The sequence below is a fragment of the Leptonychotes weddellii genome, chromosome 7, assembly GCF_054177405.1.
Source record: "Leptonychotes weddellii isolate Sample4059 chromosome 7, ASM5417740v2, whole genome shotgun sequence".
Taxonomy (NCBI): Eukaryota; Metazoa; Chordata; class Mammalia; order Carnivora; family Phocidae; genus Leptonychotes; species Leptonychotes weddellii.
This window is the reverse complement of record NC_138375.1, coordinates 35,456,567-35,477,683: the sequence shown is the minus strand read 5'-3', so window position 1 is coordinate 35,477,683 and position 21,117 is coordinate 35,456,567. Positions and strand designations below refer to the sequence as shown.

Genomic DNA, 21,117 nt, shown 5'->3' with positions numbered 1-21,117 from the left:
GGTATAGAGATGGATGTTCATTAAATACTGAGTGGCAATTTGACTTCTAGAGGACTTTAGTTTCTTGTTTGTGTTTTATGTTGTTCATAGTGAGCAGTTGCCATTTTTACAAAATCAAAATTTTCACAAAAATAAGGACAATGCGGGGCGCCTGGGTGGCTCAGTTGGTTAAGCGACTGCCTTCGGCTCAGGTCATGATCCTGGAGTCCCGGGATCGAGTCCCGCATGGGGCTACCTGCTCAGCAGGGAGTCTGCTTCTCCCTCTCCCGCTCCCCCCTCTTGTGCTCTCTCTCTCTCTCAAATAAATAAATAAAAAAAAAAAATAAGGATAATGCTCAGAGGTATATTTTGGCATACCCTGAGTTTCTCCTGGGCATTTTTACATACTACTGTTTAGATTTAAGCCATACTTACACTGTAATTACACTATAAAAAAGAAACTATTTCATTCTATTTTCCTGTACCCCCACCCTTACCCATCACAAAATAAAACAATTTCAATAAATGAAAACCAGAATTTCAGTGTTGTTCTTAGAGGAGAACTACGGTCTGTTTAGGGTTACTGTTTGCTAAATGTTCACTATTTGAGTTCTTAATATGTGCCAAGCACCATACCAGATGCTAGACTAGCCTCTTTCTCAAGGAAAGGCTCATCACTCTGGAGCAGGAGATAATAAAATATTGGAAAACCGAGAAGGGTGGCCAGAGAGGCGTATTAGCAGCTAAATAAGACCTCAGTGATGATGCGGAAGGGGGAATGTAAGGAGCTTCACCTTCAAAGCGCATGCGCAGATCTCTCACAAATCATTGCAATGCTTACAAAGTGCCTGATACAAAACAGTAGTTTCACATGAAATCCTTTTGATTTCGTGAAATCTGATACATGGATTTTATATTACCGGCATAAGTAATAATCCCAATAACCTAGATTTGAGAGTGTATTTTCTAAATCTTGATTCATACGGGTCATCAAAGCCAAAATGAGAAAATTCTGTAACATGAGGTGATAGAAAAGAAGTGCTTTGATTTCCAGGTAAAACAAACAGTGAATCACCCAAAGAAATAGTCACCCCATTAACCTGTCCTCACCAATTCTTTTATGTGCCGGAAATTTTCATTCTTGAAAGACACAGAAGGAGACATGTGTCCTATTTTCAGTGGATTTATTTCGGCCTTACAGCTGATGTCACCAGCCTGTAAGGAAGGACATCCAATCAGTCTCAGGAAGCAAAATTATTTCTGATGTTCCTTTTAACATGTTAGGAAGTCCTGAGGTCACATGTCGGGGCAGGGGAGGGATTTTAGGCTTCTTTCACCTCCCCGACCCTGCCACCCCTCCTGTAGCCATTCACGTAAACCTGGAAGTATTCAGATCCTCCTGATGCGACTGGGGAGGAGGGGGCGGGGTGCTGTGGGTGGCACTGGTTCTTACAGCCTGATACGTAACAAGACCATTTGCAATAATAGACTGTAACTGACGGAATTCAGGGCTCTCTGTGGACCATTTTAAGACTTTGATTTCCTGACGTCACCTGTGCACACCACAGGAGTAACTACCGGAGAGCCAGCTCTACGTGCCAGACAAAGGCTGAGCCCATGTCAAGGGGTTTGACTCGACAGTGCTTCTCCACCCGGGCTGCACGTTAGAACTACCTGGGGGTGGGGGCTCCTAAGGAATCTTTGGTGCTAGAGCCATCGCCCTGAAGATTCTGATTTAATTGACTGGGGGTGGGCCTGAGCCTGGGCAGGAAACCCAGCTGATAAAAACGAGGAGCCAGGGTTGGTCACTACCAGGTCAAAGTCCAGGCGGGCATCTTAAAGACCAGCTACTAATTGCAGCTCTGTAGACCAATTAGTCTCCCACAGTGGCAGTCAGCTAACATCTCCATGAACAGGATGCTGACAAAGATCTTCACCTGGCCAAAGCCAAGCTTTAGCAATAATTTCTGCCATCTGTAACTGTTTCCATATAACAATAACCTGCTTCTAATATGAAACTGACTGCTAGTTAATTGGCACTTAGGATGCATAGCATTTATCTTCTCAGATTTCCATCTGTACGATATCAAGACATGATCACCCTAACCTCATGGGAGTATTTCCATAATGAAAGTGCACACTTTTATAGGCAGTTCAGTTGCCCTTACCTGATCTGTGTGCACCTCAGTCAGGTACATCAGTGGGTTCTTTTCTTTGGTGTACTGAGGGATGTGGATGATTACAGATGCCATGCTTACTGGAACACTCCCTGTTGTTACCTGCATGATATGGAAGAAAACATTCTGGTTATTGCTACATCATGCACATGTTGCAAAGAAAATGATCAATAACCTCTATGTTGATGGAGGGCAACTATTAAGTGGTAAGATTGAGTCCATTTGAAAGTAAGTCTTGTTACTTTAGAAGCAAACTCGGGTGGGTCTCTGTGTCTCACCTGTTCGTGGAGAATCTCAACATCTATAATGTGAACTGGTAAGTAATTTGTGACTTAGAAGTTGGTTAAAAACACTTACTGTTGAGTTGGGCTACCAGAGCTGAAGTCCCACTTTGCCCCTGACAAGCAGTGTGGCTTGGGCAAGATACTTGACCTCTGTACACTTGTTTTCCTCATTTGTAAAATAAAAATAGCAACTTAGGGGGTATGTGCAGGTACAGCATTTGTTCTCATTGGTGGGGAATCTGTTCTAATAGGCCAGTGCTCATGTCCTACTGGTTGTTAAATAGTTTTTTAAAGATTTATTTGTCATATATAGAGAGAGAGAGAGAGCGCATGCACGCGCAATCGCAAGCACGAGCAAGGGGAGCGGCAGGCAGAGGGAGAAGTAGGCTCTCCGATGAGCAAGGAGCCAGATGCAGGACTCAATCCCAGGACCCTGGGATCATGATCTGAGCTGAAGGCAGACACTTAACAACGAGCCACCCAGGCATCCCTATTAAACATTTTAAATAACAACCATGGGGCACACCTGGCTGGCTCAGTCATTATAGCATACAACTCCGGATCTTGGGGTTGTGAGTTTGAGTCCCATATTGGGTATAGAAACTACTCAAAAATAAAATCTTAAAAAGAAAATAACAATAGGAATAATAATCCTACCAATCTTATAACTAACCTGGGAATTAAATTCTTTTTACTTTTCAAATTTTCTATGATTATAAAATAGCAATTTTTCACAAATTTCTCTTATAATTGATAACAATCTTTAGATTATAATTGCTTATGAATGCTAATGTAAACTGACTGAAGGTATTTGTGTATAAATGGTTAGCTTCTCAAGAAGTGGTCTCCAAGGATAAACTGGCATTTTAATTATATTCCAGAGACTTTTGCCCACAGTAATACCATTATATTAACACTTCGTTGATTAATGTTAAACATTTGCCTTCAAAATACATCAATTTTTTACCCAGAATACATAGCTATGCACAAAGCTCAGCTGTTTACTTTTTGGAAGTCCTAGGGGTTCTCAAAGTATAGCACCGGGACCAGCAGCATCAGCAACACCTGGAAACTTGTTAGAAATGCACATTTTAATTTTTTTTTATTTTTTAAAGATTTTATTTATTTGACAGAGACAGTGAGAGAGGGAACACAAGCAGGGGGGAGTGGGAGAGGGAGAAGCATGCCTCCTGTTGAGCAGGGAGCCCGGTGTGGGGCTCGATCCCAGGACCCTGGGATCATGACCTGAGCCGAAGGCAGACGCTCAACGACTGAGCCACCCAGGCGCCCCAGAAATGCACAGTTTTAGGCTCACCATAGATTACTGAATCAGAAACTCAGAGGATGGAGCCCAGGACATGTGTCTTAACGTTCCCCCCAGGGGATTCTATTGCATGCTCAAGTTTGAGAACCACTGGTATATTTCAACATTTTACTTCTTCTCTTCCTGGTCTCATTTTTTCCCCCCTCCCCCTCCTCCTGATTTAGTATTCTTATGACAGGCTTACCAACCTTAATGGAGAAGATGAATTTTGGACCAATATCTTCAAAACTGTGCATGACAGAAGGAACATTCCCATCTGAGGAGACTTCATAAAAATTTATGTTGGTGGATCTGTTGGATGATGTTTGTAAAGCCAAATATTTTAGTTTTGCTGTTGTTCTCGAAGCTTAATACTTCCTTTATTTAAATATCTTCTAGCTTATATTACAAGTAAACGTTTATATTTAGGTCTAAAAACCTAATGAAAACAAAAGCTACTTACAGGCTAATGTTTCCAAGACTAAAACAAATTCCTTTAAAAATATATCCCTTCATGATCTTTACGCAAGATTCTTTGTGTTCTATGTTTACCAGTTGTAAGGTTTCTAAAATAAGTACAAGTGTGTTACTTTAGAACTAGTAGAACTCAAGATTGCTATTACACTGACTGGTGTGCTAATGCAGTGCACACTTAGTCCTTGTTGATCGGATGAATGGATTGATAAGCCAGAGGATTTTCCACTTGGGTGGCTGAAATGCAATGATAGGGTATGGAGTTTTAGCTCCTGCAGTATTTTGTACTGGATGCCTGTAAAATAGGGCATACATTTTCCTTGTTATTCCTTCTCCCTATCCTTCTCTAGTTCCAAACCAACTCTAATGCTTTTGGTCTGAATTGAGGTTGGTCAGTCTGTTTCCATGACTAGTGTAGAGACCGCGTTTATGAAGGCTGACCTAGAGGTTTCATTAGACTAAACTTAGAGGTATCAGATGATTTGATCTCTTTGCTTGGGGTTGCCAACTAAGGTTTGCAAGTGAAGGGAGGACCAGGTCAGAGGAACCCCGACGGGACCGCTCAGACTGGAACATAACTGGATACCCTTCCCGCTCCTCTTCACTCATTTCTGGGGCTAAGGCTGGATTTCAACCAAGCTAACCTCATTGGGACTGTGGGGGCTTCAGTAGCAGGCATTGGGGTCCAAAAAGCAGTATTTCTTCCCCCTGGGCAGTGTATCATAATTCTAGGATGATGATTCTATTTCAAAAAGAAATTTGAACTGGACATTTTCTGAGATAGTTTTTGGGCTTCTTTATGGAACTCCTGTCTTTTTTTTTAATGCCTAAAACTTTTCCAAATTCTCTAAAGGAAAATATGTCCAAGGAGACTCAAATAGATGTGGCATTTGTCAAGGTTATGTAGATGAGAGGAAACAATGATTTGTCAGCCTTACATGGAAAATGGGAATACTTACTAGACTTTGAAACAGAAAGCCTGGCTGTATTTGCATGAATTATTCCCTTTACCTTCCAGAAGACCTTTGTTTGAGCCCCTAAGAAGAGTTGCTAAGTTAGTATATTCTGCTTTTGCATTTTAAAGTGATCTGACATTTTTCCATTTGTTACTTAAGTTTTCCTTAAGTTACGTAAGTGTGGATGATCAATGTATTTATAAGCAGTTAGCTATGCTCAGGGGGCTCCTGTTTTTAAAATAATTCTATCATGATTTCCACCCATAATATTTGCACAGTATAATTGCAGATTTATCAAAGTAGTTGCTACACTGCTTAATGATTGGGTAGGAATTTTTCAAAAAGTTTTAAAAAAATTTTTTTACAGTACTTGTGATGGTTAAACAAAATAAATCTGCAAAATAAATCTTACTAATTGTGAACTGGTTACATAAATTATGATCCAGCCAGGAATAGGATAAGTTAGATCTGTATGTCCTGATATAAAAACTTCTCTAAGATTACATAAAAAGCAAGGTTAGAGAAGGATTTTATCATTCCATTCGGGTGTGTGTGTGCGCACATGACATGTGTATATCCCGGTAGACAGACAAATCTTGCATCTGGAAGGTATTCTGAAAAATAGCTGAGTCATCTGTGGAATTTCCAGAGGGGGTGGGAGGGATGACTTCACTTTTCATTGTCTTTCTGTAGTGTTTGGATTTTTGGTTTCTTTAAAAAAACATGAAGAGGAATTATTTGGGTGGTGGGATTAGGAGCCATTTTAATGTTTACATATCATAATTCTCCATATTAATTTGTAAAAAAACTTTTTGGTATATTTTAAAGAGCATCAGATGGTCTTAAAATCCAGTTTACCATCACAAAAATACAGAGCTAAGATGTTACTGAAAGTGAAGTCCCACTTCAATCTTATATTTATTTCATGTTAAACTATCTGGAAAAACTTGCCGTGGTGTGAGACTAGAATCCTATAAAGGCTGTGTTAAGAAAAAGCATTTAGGGTAAGAATCAATGTAGGTAGGAAGAAAAAAAAAATCAGGTACTGTGGTAATAACAATCTCTCTGGATGCATTGGTCTTCAGTTCTTTGAGCACTGCGGGTCCTTTTGGAATCTGCAGTTACTGATTAATTTTTCAGGGATGGATGACTTGGGCTGTATTTTATTCTGCTTTTGCTGTTTGCAGAAGCATTCTTTAATCTTTGCTCATGTGTCTCATGCTCTCGACATAATGACACATTTTCCTTTTTGTTTTTGCTCAGTGACCTACTGCATGATCTGTGTTCCATGCTTTTAAGGGGTGCGGCGATGTGGCAAGTTGGAGAAATCCGCTGTCCCTAAACACTGTTTGAGGCCTGGCTTCTTGGCAATACACTGCAGCGCATTTTCCAGGCATGACCGATGTGTGCTAGGAGGCTGCCTCCGTGCCTCACCAGGTGGAGAACTCTGGTTCCCAGGCTGGGAGGGGGGCATCACCTACAGCCTGCGAACCTGCATAGCTGTGCTTGTATGTCTGCGCCCATGAACCTGCTTCCCTTCTTAGGGGGAGTTAAGGTGATGCATCACCCTATTCGTGCCTATGGTGTTCCACGTGTTAGCCACTTCTCAGGACACCTGCCCCTCTGAACAATTCAAGATAGCTGCTACCAACCGGGATCATTTTGCCACTGCTTTCAGCTACGCTTGCTCTGGTCAGGCAAGAAAAGGGAATAAATCCAGTATTTCTTCGTAGATGACTTCCTTTGGGAAATGCCTCGTTTCCTCTCGGTTGGAAGAAACCCCTAATCGGTTATGTCAGGAATTTTCCCCCAGTAGCTGATTTTCTGTGATGAGATTTTCTATTTGTGGTGGACCTGCTACGTGCAAAGCATTGTGCTTGGGGCTTCAGTGTTTAGGGATGGGGCATTGCTTGCGAGCTCATGGGGATGGCAGGAAGCAGGCTTGGAGAAGGAAGTGGTGGCAACTCCTCAGGGCCCAAAGCGTTCTGCTGTGGCCCTTAGGGAAAGCGGGCACCTCATCTGAAGGCCCGCAGAGGTCTTTCCCTGTAGCATGTGGCAGAGGGGCTGCTCCTCTGGCTCTTCTGGTGTTGCTCTCAGTCCATAAACGACATAGTCACTCAAGGTTCTCCTAAGGACGCACTTGTCCCTGGACTTCTCTTTTAGTTGGCAAGGGGGAAATATTTAATTCAAATTTTCCAGTTAAGAATGAACATATAGAGGACTTCTTTAGTCACGAACCAAACGTGTTACAAACCGAGTGATATCAGTGGCCAGAGGCTACTCAGTGTTTCACCTACCTCGTTATGTGAATATCGGCATCATACCGCAGAGGAATTTTGAAGTTGACCAAATTATCTGCCGTGTTTTCTTCATGGCTTTCGCTATTGAAACAGACATTAGGAAACTACTTAGAGAGAAATATTATTAAAGCCCATCTATTATCAATTCATGGCTTCATTATGTTTTACCTTAAGGCTTGGAAATGGACAGATGCCTGATTCTGAAGGTTTTGAAGATTGAAGTCAAAGTTAATAGTGAAAGTCACCTATACACAAAATTAAAGTTCATTAATCTGGGATGGTTCATACACAGGGACCAATTAAAGAAAAAGTTCCCCAGAAAAGCAAACTCACCCCAGTTTGATTCTGAATTGTATATGCCTTAAGCTTTCGAACTTGTAGAATATCTGTTCATCCACCTTGCTGTACTTAGCACGCCTCACCTTTAGAATTAGAGGGCCTACACCTTTCAAGTCGCGTGTACAGATCTTCACATCACAGGCATGGCTACTTGTCAGAACGTGAGAGTTCTGTGCCGAAGTGGAATTTGCTTACTAGGGGTTAACATAGGATAGCCGTGACTGTACAGCACTTGGACCAGTGTTGGTCAATATATTCAGTAAAAAAAAAAAAAAAAAAGAACTCTCCCTCTTGCATGTGCTTTTGAAATGAATTGCATGGGGGAAAAATCCCACTTTTATTAATAACTTAAACCACTCAGATATTTTAAAAACTTCCTGTAAATATGCAGTTTGTGACACCTGTCAAATGATGTTACCTAACAATGAAGACGGGATGGTGGCGAATGAACACTAGTACTGAGAGGGGCTAGTGTGGATTTGAGGATGAAATGCAAGTTGTACCTGTTGCTCCCTCTTCAAAGCAGGGTAGCCAACATCACAGGTAACAGTCTTCTGAGATGAAGCGATCTGGCATGTTACTTCTGTCCCATCAACCTGAAAGAGACCAAGGAAACAATGATCAATATGTAGAGTGCATGTGTGTGTGTGTGCACACATGTGTGGGCATGCATGCGTGTGCACATACATGCTGAAGGATATATAAACCACATGGGCATTTTAGCAGTAAAGCTGGTTCACAATGAATTTATTGTCCCCCAAGACTCAAAAAGCTTATATTGTCCGGGTAGCTATTATTCTATTTTTATTGCTAAGCAGGACACCCAATAAGCCAAAAGTGAGGTCAAATACTGGAATTTCCCCCCAGAACTATAAATCATAGTTCTTATATTTCAAAAGCACAAAATAACTTTAATCCAATATTTAGAAATGATGTCTTTAATACATACCTTTCTCTCAATATATTTGAAATTTGTACTTTCAAGAGAAGAAAGCAAATCATATGTTGGTGTTTGTATTTTAAATAATTTAAAGAATCTTTTTTAGTTCTCCTTGTTTTGTTTTGTTTTTTTCCTCTTTAAAATAAGAAGTTCCCATTTGGCATAGGAAATTGAACACCGAAGTCAGAATAGATTTAGAACACGGAATCTGTTAAGTTCGACTTTAACTTGGATGAAGCCATTTTTAATCCTTTTATCAAGTAGTGAATTTGGGAAATCTCCGCTTTTCTCTCCTCTCCCTTTCATTGCTTGGTGGCAACAGAGGGGCCAGAGGGGCATTCATGGCCAAGTGTGCTCCTGGTATAGTGATCAAGTCAACGTGATTAACTGACCTCGCTGGAATGCAGCATCCTGGCAGTAGCAAGACTTGTGGTTACAGAGCTTGGCCCGGGCGCTAGGGGACTCTAACTTCTCGGAGCAAGTGCAGCTCGGAGCCTCTGTGCAGCACCATGGCAGCCTTATCCCACAGATGGCTTGAGAAGAGTTATGGTTGTGTCTGGCCAAGTCTCAGGGCAGAGGAAAAACTGACCAAGCTGTGAAGCAGAACTGGTCTAGATACAGAGCCAGGCTACGCTCTCATGTGGTTTAACTAGTTGGGAGCCCCAGAGTTAGGATTGATCGCACTTAGGTGTAAGGTGCTTCTTCAGATAGCATACATGACACGGGGGTGTGGGTGTGAGCAAGGTGGTCACTAATGTCAGGCAGGAAACACAAGAGCGGTGAGCCTGGAGTGTCGTCACCTACCGGCATGGACCAGGAAGCAAAAAACAAGTTTTCTGAAAAATCAACAACAATTCTAGTGTTGTATGCACTTTCTCTTTTGTTTTTCAGTGTTACTGAAAATGTTAACCTTCTGTTTTGGTTGCTGACAATAAAGAGTTGATCTCTGTTAAAAGGAAAAAGGTAAAAAAGAGAAAAAAAAGTAAGGTTAAAAAGGCCGGTGTTCAAATACTTCACTCATTTTAAAAATAAGAAGATAAAACTCTTTAGATTTGGAGGACTGAGAAAGTTGTGTAATAAACCATCTTCATAGTAAAATGATGCAGACAACAAATAAGTTAATGCTATTAGATCTTCTTCTTCATTGATTTTAATTACATTGCAGGGAGAGGAACCAGCCCAAATACAAATGGTTTGAGATTTCTTACTGTTTTACTCCTTTATGGATGGTAGAAACTGAAATTCAGATTTTAAGGGTCTTTATTAGTTATGGATGTTTCTTTTGTAGAAAAAAATCTCCATAAACATTCACTTGAATAAAGTGATCTAACGTGTCTTATTTCTACATTTTACACTGAGCTCAAGAGCAGACTTACTGAGTGGCTGACAGTTGTTGGACATCTAGAACTAGATCCGAGATACAAACTCCATCATCCCCACAGTCCTTGTAGAAAGGGATCTACAAAAAAGGAAAAACAATCCCACACATTTGCTCTTGAGTTAAAAACCAGACTGTGGAAAAATACATGTAGAATTATTCCATTTATATAAAGCTCAAAACCATGCAAAGCTAAACAACATTTTAGGAATATATACATGGTTAGCAACATAGGAAGAAAGGCATCAATAAAGGCAAAATGCAAGGTGATGATTTGCCTGGGGGAGCAAGATGAACGTGGATGCAATGGGGGTAGGGAGGGATGCAGAGAACATAGGTTTTGGTAACATTTTTTAAGTGGGTGGTGAGCACAAGGTGTTTGACTTTATGGTTATTTATTTCTTCAAAAAATATTTATTGAACACCTATGGTGGGCCAGGCACTGCTCAGGGGGCTGGGAATAGAGCAGCGAAGAAGATAAAAATCCCTGTCCTTCATGGAACTTGCACGCTGGTGAATTTTGCACATACAGGTATTTTCACGTAGAAGACGAACAGTTGAAAAGTTATGTCCTAGGTAGCTTTCAAACACGACCGCAGCAACTATGAAGCTTTCTTAGCCAGTCTGAATTCCAGGAAGGGCAAACTGCACTCACACTGAAGACCTTGGCCTTCTCAGAGTAGACTTCAAGGGCGGGGCTGGTGCCAGGGTTTTCCAGACTGATGTTCACACACAGATCCAAAGAGTTGACAACGTCAGAGGGCTTCTAAACACACACAGACAGAGTGAGGCAGTTTACTAGGGCATGGCAGCTTCAAAACAAGAAAATGACCACTAATGTGTTCATAATTAAGAACACAGTCCCCTCTCCATTATGGAGAATATCCTTCTTTTGAATTTTCCAGACTCTTGCTTCTTTTCTGTCTTAATTCTGCCCTTAGCCTCTCCACTACCAAGAAACTTAGAGACTTGGGTTCAAGTAAAAATCTGAAGCAGCAATTCTTAGTTAAGCTCACCAGTAATCTTGTTATTCATACACAATTTATAAATATTTAGAGGATATGCCCAGTTTTAATACTTAAAAGTCCTATCAGTACACGGCTCTCAGGTTGTTGGCTACAGTCTTCCCAGTTCCTACGGCCAAGACTTAGGAGTCCTTAGGTATCCTGACCAAATCTCCGGGAGGGCCTATTATGACCTAGATGGGAAGGTGCTCAGGGCTGGCTATCAGGAAATGACAAGAGAACTCCCTTCCTTGGTCAAGAGCCTAACTCTGCTCTATAGAACCAGGTAAAGGGGGGTTCCTCAACTGGCTGAAAGGCTGGCACACAGGATGGGCTTGGGATTGATACCCAATACGGTGTGTTAACTGAAACAAGATCTCTTCTCTGACCCAAATCACACACATTTTCTTAAAAACTTCACAAGTACACATCAGCATGAACAGGATATATATGCGAACAACAGCTTGGCTGACTTCATTCCCCCCCAGGTTTCATTTGATCTATGACTTAGCACAAAAATAGCAGACAATGAGAGCTGGCTTTTAGCCCTTTAAAGGATGTGTATAATTAGCATCTTCACAACAAAAAAGGTCCAGGCCTTCCTAAACAAGACTCCTTTAACATGAGCAAGAAATTAAACAATGCAATTGATTTTAATTCTTCTATTAACTCTGTTTTTCCAACTACATATTTAGTAGTTTTTGATATGTGATCTCTGTATCATTCATCTATATCAAAAATATCTGGGAATACTCCTTAAATCTGCTTATACCTTGGGCCTTTAAACCCAAATTTCTGGTGGTGGGAACCCAGAATATGCATTTTATAAAAGTTCTCTTGGCAATTCTTATGCATCTTGAACTCTGAGAACCATGTTCTAGGAAAGTTCTTAAGCAGCTCTTTTAAAAATGGTTTCCTGAGGAAATCACACTTTCAAACAACTTACATGGTTCTGGGGGGATATAGTCATATAATTTATAAAATCAATTTTCTGTTGGAAATTTTCCCCCGAGAAGCATTTTTCTTACTTGCAAGATTTTCAAAATTCATGTCAACTATAGTAACTATGGCATAAGACTGGAGCAAATAATTTTTACCTCATCCTTCACCTATATTAATTTAAATCCAATAATGGAAATCACAAATGGAATTGTCCTTTTCAGCAGCTTAAAAATTTTCCCTGATAGGAAAATGCTAGAATAAAACTTACTGTCTACAAAAGCTTTTCCTGTTAAATGTTTAAGAAAGCACTGTGTTTGATTTCTTTAAGAATCCTATTTTTAGCCTTTCAGTTGTAAGCCCAAATAAAATTTCATGCTAGTAACATATTAATAGAAGGCGACCATACGCTAGCATAAAGAATATAGGATTTCCTGCTTATAAAATTAGACAAGAAAAGCATTAATTAAAAGGGCAAGCATTTTCTAACTCCCAAGCTTCCTTTTTAGACTTTGACCATTCATGAGTCATTCAGAGGAAAAGATGAAAGAGAGGACTGAGGCCTCACCTGTATGTGGATGGTGTGCTCAGCGCAACTCTGTGCTTGGCTTATGAGCATATTCTTCTGCAGGCACCTTTCATTATTTTCTTTAAATAAACCCCTGGAGGTTACTCTGGATGAATACAGGTCGGCATCAATTGTGATGTTGTAGATAATGGCTATGATAAAAATCACAAAGAAATTTTATTGCAAATAAACATTTATAGAAAAACCATCCCTGCCTTATTGTGTCTTACTGGGTGAAGTCAAGGACTTCAAGAAAATATAAAAACAGTCTTTCCATGAATGGATTGTGAGCAGTGGATGGCCACGGCATTTGTAATTCAGACTCTGGTACGATATAGGGGACTGTGGTTACAGAGAGAGGGGATTCAAAGAAGCATGGCTTGAAGAGTGGGGAACAAAGTGGACTTGCACCAGGAAATCTACAGAGGGAATTTGGTCAAATTATTCACTTCCTCAAGCATCGGTTTTATCATCCCTAACATGGTGATATGATAAAGGAGGAGTTACTGAGTGCCTACAATTGAACACATTCTCAGATGTTCCCTTATACAAGTTTTACTATCAACCTGGAAAGTGGATATGATCTCATATTTCAGATACTAAACAGAATAAAAGAGGTAAAATAAACCAGCTCCATTCACACAGCTAGGTCACCATCAGAAATAAAGCTAGGGTAATTTTAAAATCAGGGCTCATGTTCTTTCGGCTTCCATGCAGTTGTGAGGATTAACTGTTGTTTGAGATCAACTCTGAGGGAACACCCTAGATGCTTTATTTGGGGCGGGGGGAAGGCATGAAACTCCACAGTAGTAAGTTTGGAGTCAGACAGACTTGGCTTGAATTCTAATCCACGATTTATGAGCTGTATGACTTTAGGCCATTTGTGTAACCTCTTTGAGCCTCCATTTCCTCATCTATAAAACAGAGATAATACTACCAACCCAGGGAAATGAAAATGAAAAAAAAAATGCAATAAAAACTGATGTTAGTAGCCAATATACAAAGTATCAGAGCCTTCAACTAGAGTCTGCTGTCCAAAACTGAGAAAGAAGACCTGATGATATTCAAAGCATCAGCTGCCTTATCTGGGGTTACTCCAACTTATTTTACTATTTTCAATATTTTAAAGGTTGAGTGGACTTCCAACATACATTAATTCTACAGGTTACCTTTAAAATATCTATTAGAGATGTTGGATAATTTTTCTTGCTCCAATGACTTAATGAAGTTAACAAAGATAGATAAAATATAAGTGAATCAAATGAATAAAAAGTGGTGAAAATGATATAAAGGAAAAATGCCAGGGAGGCGAACATAGCCAGGATAGAGTTAGTACACATGGTAATACTAGATCATTTTTCTCAAGTAGCCTGGTGAAAAGGATAGCCTCATAGGCAATATATCAATTTTTTAGGTTATTAACTTTAAACTGGAGCAAGTACCTGATACAATAAATAATAAAGACCATATGCTTTAGAAATTTACTTCTCAAAGTTGTGAAGATGGGATTCTGGTCTCACATACTATTATTGCCAGACAATTAAGTGACAAATGATCATGACTGGCTTGTCTGTGTGGACCTGGAGACATCAAGGAAAAGGTCCCCAGTGGGAAGAAAGCCCAAGTAAGGACCTTCTCTGAAGGCGGAAAGCTGCTTTCCAGTTACAGCAACAAAGCCCCCTCAAAAAGAGGAAGATTTAGGAGACAAATCCATGCTTTCAGGCCAGGAGAGTGAACCAGCCAGCCATTTCTGCCAACTAATATATTTCCCGAATTAATGTTTTATGCAGACTAGCCACTTAATGTCCCCCCCCACCCCAAGCTTTGTTGAGATGTGATGGAGATATAATATTGTATCAATTTCAGCTATACAGTGTAGTTATCTTATATATGTAAATATTGGGAAATGATTACAATAAGGTTAACAGATCATCACCTCACACAGTTGCAATTCTGTGTATGTGTGTGTGTGTGTGTGTGTGTGTGTGTGTGGTGAGAACTTTGAAAATCTCTCTTAGCAACCTTCAGATAGACAACCCAGTGTTGTTAGCTATAGTCACCATGCTGTACCTTGCATCTGGCCACTTAGTGTTTATACAGGAATGGTTTTTGACTCAACTCTCCTGGCTACTCAAACGGACCTGGTACAAGGCAGATCTGTGAGATGTGCTACTCAGAGTTGGGTCAGCATTTGAACGCCTGAATGGAAAAATGCCAGAGAGCTGTAAGAAATAGGAAAATATGGAAAGCGTGCAAAAATGTGAATCTAACTTCTGCCTTGTGTTTTTAACCTATGTATTTCTTGGTATGAATCATGACAAAGACTGAAAATAGAGAGGCAGGTTAAGTTGGTTTGTTAACCACTTAATGAAACACTTGTAGGAACTGCAGGTGTCTGAAGGTTAGAGCCCAAATCTGATGGAAGGGGGATGAGAACCCATGAAAAAGCAGCGAGAGAAAGAAGGCAGTGTTTAATCAAGTGCTAAGTCCATTGCCATGCTCTGCGGGTGCTGGAGCAGGAGAGATGAGAGTGAGGGGCAGTGGTGTGGAAGGACTCGGTCACACCCTGAAAGAGGGCTCGCTGGTCCAAGAGAGAGATGACAATTCCTGGTGACATTTGTCCAATTTTCCTCACTCTTTCTTGCTGGCAGGACACATTTCAGATTTTTACCCACTTCTCCAGATTATTTAGAACATTTAAAACACTGGGCACAAACTGCATATTGTTTATATTTTCTCTTATTATCTCATGCCTATTAATTCCTCAAGAATAGGAATATTTGGTACTTGTGCTATACACACTGTATCTAGATCATGTCATAGCGGACATATGGCATAAAATATGGGTGTAACATCAGTGTCATCTGTGCGTGCCCAAGGTTTGAGGTAAGGAACCCATGGGTAAAAGACATTTAGATAGAGTTGGGAGAGCCTGGGACTAGGTCCAGAGATGGTAACATTCTGCTGCAGAAATTTACTTTCTAGAAAAAATACAGGAAGATCTAACCACATCTTCCATACCTAATTAACCATTCTCAGGCACCTCAAATGTGTGGCAACTTAAATACCTGCAAGACCCTTATTCCTTCTGGTCTATAAGCCCAAAGTATAGGTTATATTCAGGACTAAAACTCCACAAGCAAACCTATCTCCACACAGATTATTTCAGGTCGACCCACCCACTCGATCGTTTCGCTTAGTAGGTCTAAACTTGGCACTGAAACAGAGTTGGAGTTTTATGTCAGCATTCTTGTTGAACAAAGTAATTTTTTCTGGTGTGAACAAAGCTTCCACAGATACATCAGCAATACTCTGTGACCTGAAAGACATAAATGGAAACAGATAGGTTACTGCCAAGTGCACATGTTATAACCTTTACCTAGAGGACCCAGGGCCAGCATTATCAAATTATTCTCTGCATGATCTAAGCACTTGGGCAGTATTTCATACTTGAAAGCTCTAAAATGGCAGGTAGGAATAAGGTCTTCTGTGGTTGTAACTGCACTGCCAGCCCAATCCACATTTAATATTTTTTGTTTGTTTGTTTGATGCATGCATAAGTGCAGGATGTGAGTCTGCAACCTCTTTGCAAATAAAGTCAAAGTCACGGTCCCTTGCTGCCTATTGCCAACCACAAACAGTGATGTTTGCTCTTCCACAAAGGAAGGGAAGAGAGCAGGTGGCAAGGTGGGAGTGGTGTGGCTGATGACCGAGGAGCGAGCGTGGCCGTGGCTGAGGAGCGTGGCCGTGGCCGAGGAGCGTGGCCGTGGCCGAGGAGCATGGCCGTGGCCATCTCCCTGTTGCCTCCCTTAATGGCTGGCAGCAATTCTTTGATGTGTGGCATAGGACCATGATATCAGAACTAGCCTGATATCAGAAAATAGCTGGGGAGTCTCTCAGGCAGGGCGCTAAAGACTTCAGACTCTGGCACAGCCCTTGAGATATCTGAAAATCTCTCACATACACATGGCCTCATTTGCCCCTATAACACTCCTGTGAAATAGAATATTGTCTCCCTTTTATTAATGAAAAAGTCTGAAACAAACAAAAAACATTTAGTAACATCAATTTACTGAGTAATAGCTAGCATGTGAGGAGTTAGAGCTCATGATCTCCTAGTTCCTCTGCCTAGTTCCTAGTTCCTTTTGTACTTCAGCATAATGACCCTGTGTGCACACGCTCCGTTATTTACAGAGCAGCCAGTAGTAGTAATTAGTAATTTCACTGTTCTGAGAAGTACCGCAAGAAGATGCAGAAGACATTTTCTCTTTCATCTCAGGTACCATCTGAAGGACTTGAGTCAACTGAAAAATTGTTTCATCAGTTAATCATGTACCTATAAGGCCTCCTAATAAGCAGCCATAAAACACCTAACAACCAAGTACACCACGTCCTCAAACCTACAAGATCTAAAATGTCTAAGTGAATGTTTTCTGTAAGTCAGTCTCTTTAAGAGAATCTTTTATCCCAGTGGAGATGGTGGCATTGATTGAAATGATTTTGTAAACTTGTTTTTTTTTTTTATTCTCAGGAAGTTACCCAGAAAATCTAGTCTCAGCACCTTATAGGAATGGGACCACAAAATGGCAAGAATCTAGCTTGACTGATCACCTCAATAAATTGACCTGACTCCATGTGTCTTGACTTTTTGAAGAATCAAATCCACCTTTAAATAAAAAAGTTTGGCCGTCACTGGCAACATTAACAGGGAGTATCGGGGCGCCTGGCTGGCTCAGTCAGTGGAGCATGTGACTCTTGACCTTGGGGTTGTGGGTTCGAAACCCTTGATGGGTATAGAAATTACTTAAAATCTTTTTTAAAAAAGGAAGTGTCATAGTATAATAATTACATAGGCTATGAAGGATGAAGCCTACCAAGATGGCTGGAGGGTGATGTTCCCTGGAAGGTATTTTTAAAAAAATTTATAAGAAATCATAAGTCCTGTGACTATGTTATCACACCTTGTATTTTTCTAATGGCATGTTACTCTTAACTGACTTTATTCAGTAAATATATTTTTTTAATGTGTCAGTCTTAAGTATGATCTGTGCATTGTTTTCCTCCCAGGTGAAGTTTTCATTAAAATGATGCACTCAAAACAATGCACTTCATTTTTTAAAAGCACATGTGAAATATTGTAGTTTATGTAATGTTGTTCGGTTCTTGAAGTATTTGGACATTTAAAACACAGTTTTCAACAGAGACAAATGAAATATATTTGGCGGGGACTCTTGATCGAATGCTCAATTTCTTTCTGATTCCAATTCCTGGCCAACCCAATATATTTATATTTGTCCTTGAATCACACAGCTCTTGAATCCCCTATTGCTCCTCCTTGCTCTTCAACTCCTACTGAGGTCAGTGAGAGGTCAGCTAAACCTAAATAATGGCTTCTTGTTTATGACTAATAATTTCAAAAGTTACTTCATAACCACATGAGAAGTTATACTTCACTTGTGTGGTCTGAGTGTTCAGTATTTTTAGAGCATTCTCACGAGGCTTCCTTTCTGTGAGATGAGGTAAGGTTATTTGGAAGATAATATTCAGAAATATCTTGGATACCATTTCAAAGGCTCTGTCTTTTCTATGTCCTTTATCTGCTCACCATATAGAGAAGAGGAACTTGACAGCAATGTTAAATAAATATTTTTCTTCTCCCACAAGGAAAAACACATTTCTTCCTTTGACACATAAACTATGACACATAATTGTCCTGGAGTCTTCTAGAATGCATGTGGCATTTCCACAATTTCAGCACAGCTATCTGCTCTACTTAACAGGTCATTTTTTTCGTTAGCTAGTTTGTGTCTGGCTCTCAGCTGACTCACCAGAGCTGAACGACTTGCCCAAAGGCACCAACAGACACATCGGTGATAGAATCCCCATTTAAGTCACCATAACCATCCAAAGATCTCCCAAAGTACTGGAGCTGGCTCCTAAAGGCTCCATCGGATCCCAAGATTTTCTGAAAGAGCAAGTTTGACATGAAAGTATAATGTGTAACAACTGAAATAGGGGGGAAAAAAAAAGGAGCTTCTATACTGCACTGTTAGATTTTCTATATAGCCACTTCAAGTTGTTTTATTCTCCACAAAATCCCACTGATTTTTCAATCACAGCTTTTCTCATCTGTTTATCATGCTTGCAGCCACATTAAAGAAACAGTATGAATCTTTAAACATAAAATCACAAAGCAGCAGATCACTGGGCTGAGCAGGATTTGAAGCGAGCTCAGGTATGATTGCTCTCCTAGACCACATCTTTTAGGACTTCCCTGGAAAGTTGCCTGATCAATGAGGCCCCCTTGGTCACCCTTTAAACTACCTAATAACTCCCATCCCTTAACATTTAAAAATTTTTTTAAATGCCTTATCATTTATTATGATCTGGAACACTTTATCTCACTTACCTTATTTTCCCCTCTGTCTCCTCCACAAAAAATGTAAGATCCACAAAGAGCAGAATTTTATCTGTCCTGTTCTTTTAAGATTTTATTTATTTATTTGACAAAGATCGAGAGAGAACACAAGTAGGCAGAGAGGCAGGCAGAGCGAGAGAGAGAGGGAGAAGCAGGCTCCCTGCTGAGGAAGGAGCCTGACGCAGGGCTCGATCCCAGAACCCTGGGATTATGACCTGAGCCGAAGGCAGCCGCTTAACCACTGTCACCCACCCAGGCACCCCACCTGTCCTGTTCTTTACAGTATCTCCAGACCCAGGACAGTGCTTGACACAGAGTAGGAGGCTCACTAAATGTTTGCTTAATGAACAAATACAGTTCTAAAATAAGTGGGATGGATCAGATTGTCTGCATGGTACTCTGTCACTCTAACATGATGATACTCACAAGTGAACGCATCACTATGGAACTCCACGGATTACCTGAGAATATCTAATGCGAATGGTGCTCTCGTGACCGTTGTAGATATACACAGCTCCAGAGTTCTGATTTTCCAAAGGTGAACCAACTATTACATCGTTAAAGCCATCCATGTTGATATCTGAAAGAGCTGCAATCGCTGAACCAAACCGAGCATTTTCAACACCCTCAGGGCCTTCAAGAAATTGGTGCCAATTCAAAACGCCCTTGCAAAGGGGAAGAGAGGGATGATTAAAGCAAACCTTCCAACTTTTATCATTAAAATTCACAGCAAATGATGCCCAAACCAATTTGTAAACTGTTAAAAGCAGACAGGATTTCAAACCTAGATTTCAAAATTCTCTACGATGAGAATTATAAATGAGAATTCTAGCAAGTAAGCTCATAGGATGTGTGCTCATAAACCAAAGTGAAAGGAGCAAATTCCCTACTGTGGCTGCACAACCTACGTAACACTGCCCATACCTTTGCCTCTTTTCCCCCCTTAATATTAGAATCTTTACCTGTTTCCGAAACTTTTAAAATTTGCTGATGAAAATCTAGTATCTTGCATAAAATTAAGATGGAGACACAACAAAAACCACAGTATCTTATTTTAGACCTTTTCTTAAAAATTACTGAACAGTGGCATAATTATAATGGGACAGGAAGTAGAAAATGAGACCATTAGGTTCCAGTTCAAGATGGTAACCCTGAACTCACCCCCCTTCCCTGGAACCCATCAAATTACACCTATTAATAGAACAATTCCTCCTGAAAAACAAAACAAAAAGACAAAAAACAACCGAGGGCTGACTGATCAGCTACTGAACAACCAAAGATAGAGAAAATGGCAAAAGAACACAAAGAGAGGCAGAGACACAGTAACAAAGGAAAACTGATGCTGTGGGGATGCAGAGTATGGTGAGGGCAGGCACAAATTCCTCTGTCCTTGGGCACAGAAAATAAGCCATAGTTTAAAAGAGCAATTAGCATCTGAAAGAGACAACACTAGAACTCTGCCACATTGTGGAGGAGCTGCAGGCTAAGCTCTCCAAGTCAGAGGGACTGGAAAATGATGGTTTACATTATTACCATTCCACCTTAAAACTTCGGTCAGAACAGGGTCTGATCAGCAAATGAGCAGGTCTGGTTGTCTCTGTGAGCTCTCAACCTCACTGACCTCAACAAGCCCACGGTCCTCAAGCCCACACCAGTCTCAGTGGTGTGGTGCTGGGACACAGAAAAAAAGCCACAGTTTAAAAGGGCCAAGGAGCAGTGGGAACACTCTCTCCCCCTCCACTTTTAAGGCCCAGACTGGAGCAAGGGTCCAAACACAATCACCAGTGGATTTAGATGCCATAACATACAGGTTCCAACCCTATAAATGGTAGGGTTCAGTCATCAGAGGGGGCTTGCAACATCAGCAAGCCCAGGGTCCATAAGCCCATACCAGCCTCTGTGGTGCCAGGGCACAGAAAATAAGCTGTGGAATTTTAGTTCTTTTTGTTTGTTTGTTTTAATTTTTTAATTAAAACAAGTTTTTATTTTTAAATTAAAAACTTTTATTTCCTCCTTTTCTTTTTCTTTCAAATTTTATTATTTTCTTTTTTCTGCAAA

At 40.5% G+C, this 21,117-nt stretch overlaps 1 protein-coding gene across 1 annotated transcript in view; it reads right to left on the bottom strand.

The window, feature by feature from the left end:
* The window catches only part of ITGA2 (integrin subunit alpha 2), a 102,490-nt gene that overhangs the window by 10,900 nt on the left and 70,473 nt on the right, over nt 1–21,117 (bottom strand). Inside the window, exons 14-26 of the mRNA XM_081826114.1 lie at nt 19,521–19,724; nt 18,470–18,606; nt 15,821–15,960; nt 12,642–12,793; nt 10,786–10,896; nt 10,129–10,211; nt 9,557–9,698; nt 8,316–8,408; nt 7,642–7,718; nt 7,471–7,554; nt 3,953–4,055; nt 2,148–2,258; nt 1,090–1,194 (exon numbers count right to left, since the gene is read on the bottom strand). Coding sequence (XP_081682240.1) covers nt 1,090–1,194; nt 2,148–2,258; nt 3,953–4,055; nt 7,471–7,554; nt 7,642–7,718; nt 8,316–8,408; nt 9,557–9,698; nt 10,129–10,211; nt 10,786–10,896; nt 12,642–12,793; nt 15,821–15,960; nt 18,470–18,606; nt 19,521–19,724 — 1,542 coding nt within the window. The remainder of the gene's footprint in view (nt 1–1,089; nt 1,195–2,147; nt 2,259–3,952; nt 4,056–7,470; nt 7,555–7,641; nt 7,719–8,315; nt 8,409–9,556; nt 9,699–10,128; nt 10,212–10,785; nt 10,897–12,641; nt 12,794–15,820; nt 15,961–18,469; nt 18,607–19,520; nt 19,725–21,117) is intronic.